The sequence below is a fragment of the Lagopus leucura genome, unplaced genomic scaffold (genome assembly GCF_019238085.1).
Source record: "Lagopus leucura isolate 7727_CA_CO unplaced genomic scaffold, USGS_WTPT01 33960-0_obj-0_obj, whole genome shotgun sequence".
NCBI classification, from domain to species: Eukaryota; Metazoa; Chordata; class Aves; order Galliformes; family Phasianidae; genus Lagopus; species Lagopus leucura.
The window spans coordinates 2,277-3,394 of NW_024967313.1; the positions used below are offsets into that span (position 1 = coordinate 2,277).

The 1,118-nt window shown below is 67.7% G+C and overlaps 1 protein-coding gene across 1 annotated transcript in view; it reads right to left on the reverse strand.

Annotated features, from left to right (window-relative positions):
* Positions 1 to 1,078, reverse strand: part of CDC25B (cell division cycle 25B) — a gene marked incomplete at its 5' end in the record, with an annotated part of 2,631 nt that extends 1,553 nt beyond the window's left edge. The window contains 4 exons of the mRNA XM_042893748.1: positions 75 to 170; positions 265 to 438; positions 536 to 610; positions 851 to 1,078. Of these exons, the coding sequence (XP_042749682.1) occupies positions 75 to 170; positions 265 to 438; positions 536 to 610; positions 851 to 1,078 (573 nt within the window). The remainder of the gene's footprint in view (positions 1 to 74; positions 171 to 264; positions 439 to 535; positions 611 to 850) is intronic.
* Between the last annotated feature and the right edge of the window lie 40 nt (positions 1,079 to 1,118).

Here is a 1,118-nt window from a genome sequence, read left to right on the forward strand (position 1 = left end):
CCCCCCCCCCCCCCCCCCCCGGCTCTGCGGGGACAGAAGGCGCCATGACCTCCTCTCTGTCCCTGCATCCCCACCTTGGAAAAGTCCCCGATGAGCTCCCGCTGGTCGTTGGCCAACATGTTCTCAATTTCCTCTTGGCAGAAGGACCGGGAGCGCAGCAGCCGTGTTTTCTGCAGCCAGAAAACCCCCCCGACACCCCACGCGTGGCTCAGCAGCACCCCCGAGGGACTCAGCCCCCCCCCCAACACCGTCCCTGTCACCCACCGGCTCCGTCGCCTCCCCAGGGGTGCCGGCCAGGCTGCGACGCCGCTTGGTTTTGATGGGGGTATCGTGGCTGTGCGGCCGCTCGATGCGCTTCAGGATGGGCCGGATGACGCTGCTGGGCATGGAGGGCGAGCGGAACAGCTGCCGGCACTTGCTGCGCTTGGAGGGATGCTGCTGGGGGGGGAGGAATCCCACGTTGATGCCCTGGGATCTGGACACCCCCAGGGGCTCCCATGACCCCCCCAGTGTCCCCCTATGGGGCTGCACCCACCGGTTCTGCCTCCTCCTTCCTCACCAGCGGTGCGGTCAGCAGGCTCACTACGCCTGGCGGCACCTCGGCTTCACCCTGGAAGCAGAGATGGGGGAAGAGGTTTAAGCCCCCCCCCCCGGGGGCAAGGCTGACAGCCACAGCAATGGCTGCCCCAAATCTCGGGGTGCCCCTTTGACACCAGCTTGGCTTCGGCAGCCGCCCACCCTGAGCAACACGCAGCCCAGAATGTGGGGGGAGCAGAGGGACCCCGTGGCGCTGCAGCCATGATTCAGGGGCTGTGGGTGCCCCCCCCAGGCACTCCCCCCCACTCCTCACCTTCATCTCCTCCTCATCCAGGATCTCCATGAAGCCGTCGTCCTCCTCGTCGCCCATGGAGGAGGTGAGGGAGCAGCGGCGCAGCACCACGGGGCTCTCAGCCTCGGGGAGGTTCTCCTTCTCAGGGGTATCAAACTGGGGAGGGGGACACGCAGGCAGCCCAGCCTTCAGGACCCACAGCTGAGGAATGGGCCCAGCCCCACACAGCAGCAGGGAGATGGAGCAGCCCTATGCCTGGGGGTGTCTGAGCCCCCCCCTGCCCCCCCCC